Source organism: Pteropus vampyrus, unplaced genomic scaffold (genome assembly GCF_000151845.1).
Source record: "Pteropus vampyrus isolate Shadow unplaced genomic scaffold, Pvam_2.0 Scaffold124, whole genome shotgun sequence".
NCBI classification, from domain to species: domain Eukaryota; kingdom Metazoa; phylum Chordata; class Mammalia; order Chiroptera; family Pteropodidae; genus Pteropus; species Pteropus vampyrus.
Genome location: NW_011888905.1, coordinates 992,421 through 995,130, shown reverse-complemented (window position 1 = coordinate 995,130; position 2,710 = coordinate 992,421). Strand labels below are relative to the sequence as shown.

At 61.3% G+C, this 2,710-nt stretch overlaps 1 protein-coding gene across 1 annotated transcript in view; it reads right to left on the bottom strand.

Moving 5' to 3' along the window:
- Positions 1-20: 20 nt before the first annotated feature.
- SH2D2A (SH2 domain containing 2A) overlaps positions 21-2,710 on the bottom strand; it is an 8,554-nt gene continuing 5,864 nt past the window's right edge. The window contains exons 3-5 of the mRNA XM_011366497.2: positions 2,527-2,710; positions 1,798-1,887; positions 21-1,586 (exon numbers count right to left, since the gene is read on the bottom strand). Coding sequence (XP_011364799.1) covers positions 1,199-1,586; positions 1,798-1,887; positions 2,527-2,710 — 662 coding nt within the window. The 3' untranslated portion in view covers positions 21-1,198. The remainder of the gene's footprint in view (positions 1,587-1,797; positions 1,888-2,526) is intronic.

Genomic DNA, 2,710 nt, shown 5'->3' with positions numbered 1-2,710 from the left:
GGCTGGCAGGGGCACAAGACTTTGGCCTGCACTGGGTACCCTGGGTCGGGAAGAGCAATGGAGACGGGAAAGAGACCAGGGGCTGGGAAGCTCTGGTCACGGGCAGTATCTAGAGGGAAACTCAATGGCATCTGGGGCACAGGGCCAGGCTGGTCTCCATTCGCGCCTGCGGTTGCAACAATGCAGCGAGGCTTGAGAAATCTTTAGCTCAGAATCAGATCCCAAGTCCATATGAGTCTATAGGGTCCCCGCCCTTCGCCCCTCCGACGTCGTCTCCCTGTCCAGCCTGCTGGCTTCCTCGCCGCCCTCGCCCTCCAAACACGTCAGCACCCCCCACCTCAGGGCCTTTGCACCAGCTGTTCCTGCTGCCCGGGACGCTTTTCCTCTAGTCCGCGAGGCTCCCTGCCTTGCTTCATTCAGGTCTCCATTCAAATGTCCCTTTACCAAAGCAGGCTTCTCTGCCGTCTCTATGTAAAATAGCCCCAAACCTGTCACTCCGCGTCACTGCTTGGTTTTTGTCCTTAGCACTTACTTGCCATTAGTGAACCTATTATCATCTGTTTGTCACCTACTTATGTATCCATTGTCTCCTCTCCCGAGAATGTAAGCTCCGTGAAAGGGATATTGGGGTCATTTTTGTTCACTGCTGTTGTCCCAGCGCCTGGAGCAGTGCCTGGCACGAACTTCCCCAGGGAGGCGCCCCCTGACATAGCTCCAGGTGGCCCGAGTGGCGCCCTACCTGTTCCTCATGCCCTTACCCTTCATTCCCTTCGTGTGTCTGTCTTTGCTGCTGGTGGGGGAGCTCGGTGGCTTTGGGACCCGACCATCTTGTCCATGGCCTGTGTCCAGGGCCTGCCAGCATCTGGTACACGCGGTACTCAGCAACTATCTCTTAACTTAACCCTTCTCCCATTTAGAAAAAGAAGCTCTCTGCCAGCGTTAATCTATTATCACACGTAGATGAATGCTCCATTTTCTAGAACTGACATTTTCAGCAGTTGAGAATGACTATATTTTGTAATATTGCTCTGGGAAAATAATAACAAAAGTGAGATAGTTCGTGGCACACTTCGGGGGTGAGGTGAGGTTAGGACTGTCATCTGCGAGCTATCTCAGGGTAAACACTGCCGGGGAGTATTCTCGGGGCAAACAGGAAATGGGTTGAAAAACAAATGACCCAGTTCCTTTCGGTACACTTTCAGCCCCTCCGGTCTCTGTGGCTGGGCTGGTCTCTCGAGGACCCCTGTGCCCCAGCAGGCATCTTTCCGGAAGGGCTTGCCACAGAGACCCGTGTGCGAGGGAGGCGGGGCCGGCAGTCAGTCCCACGAGAAAGCATCCGGAGCCGGGATCCGCGGCCTGGGCTCTGACTGACAGGGTCGGGGCCTGGGTCCCAGGTCAGGGTGGGGGCCCGGCGTACCTGGCGGGCGAGGGGCTGGCTGAGCGTCTCCCCGTAGGGGCCGAGTGGGCATGCCGTGTAGTGCTGCAGCAGGTCCTGCAGCCGTGCGTGGGTGCTGTCCTCGCCCAGCACCACGTGGCTCCCGTCCCTGAGCTGGGCCAGCAGGAAGTGGCGACAGCAAGTCTGGCTTCTAGAGGGTACCGGTCAGGATGAGACCCCACTCCAGTCTCCCTGGCCAGGGCCAGGTGTCCCAGGAGTAGGGAGCAGGGGAGGATGGCTGAGGAAAAGCCAGGCTCCCGCACCTGGGGCCACACCCAGGTCCACATCCAGGTCCGCCCCTCCCACTGGCCCAAAGCCCCGCCTGCAAGTCACTGGGTACTGCCCCGTCCCTCATCCCTCACCGGTAAGTCAGCACGAAGGTCACCACGCTCTCGCTGAACCGCACCAGGTAGCATCCCAGTGGCTGGGGCTCCAGCAGCCTTTCCGCTTCCCTGTAGGGGACGACGGAGAAGGGATGGACGCTGCTCTGACTCTTCCAGCCTGCCCTCCCTCCTGGATCTCACGGGGGACCCCCATCCCCAAAGAAGCAGGCCGAAATGGTTAGAGAAGGGGGAGGAGGGAGGACATAGGTGCTGTTCTCGCGGAGGGGGCTCCCAGCCCTGCACCCGCCCCCAGGCTTCTCTGGGAATGGCAGCCTGGCGGGTGTCGACGGCACCAGGGCTGGTGAAAGGTGCCCGCAGTTCCAGGCTGGACAGAGGAGGCGAACCAAGGCACGGGAGAAGCAAGCTGAGAGCTGGAGAAGAGGAACTGCCGGGCGGAGGACAGAGCAGAGGGCTGGAGAGCCAGCGGTCAGGGTGCAGTGGGAGGCGCCTGCGGACGGGCGGGAACTGGAGGACCAGGGCCCTCAGCTGCAGGAGGAGGATTGAACCTAGAGGGTGAAGACCGGCACGGAGGGGTTGGGCTGGAGGTCTCCGGTGACCTCTCCCAGGAGAGAGGCCTTGGTGATCGAATGGCCTGGGAACGTCCAGGGGTCACAGCCTGGACCTGTAGCTTCAGTCTCCTCCTGCCTGGCCGGGCACCGGGACTCGGCCCTGCCCGTCCCTCGGCCTGTGGCCTTCTCGGTGACTCACCTCCGGGTGATGAAGCCGTGGAACCAGGGAGGGGCCGCCCCGTGCTGCAGGAGCCCATGGGCCTGCGTCTTCTGGAACCAGGCCCGGGTCTCGGCCTGCAGCAACTGGCCACCTTCCCTCGGCACCTCCTCAGCCTGTCCGGCGTCCTCTGGCCTGGTGGCAGTCCCCAGGGCCGGGGGAGATG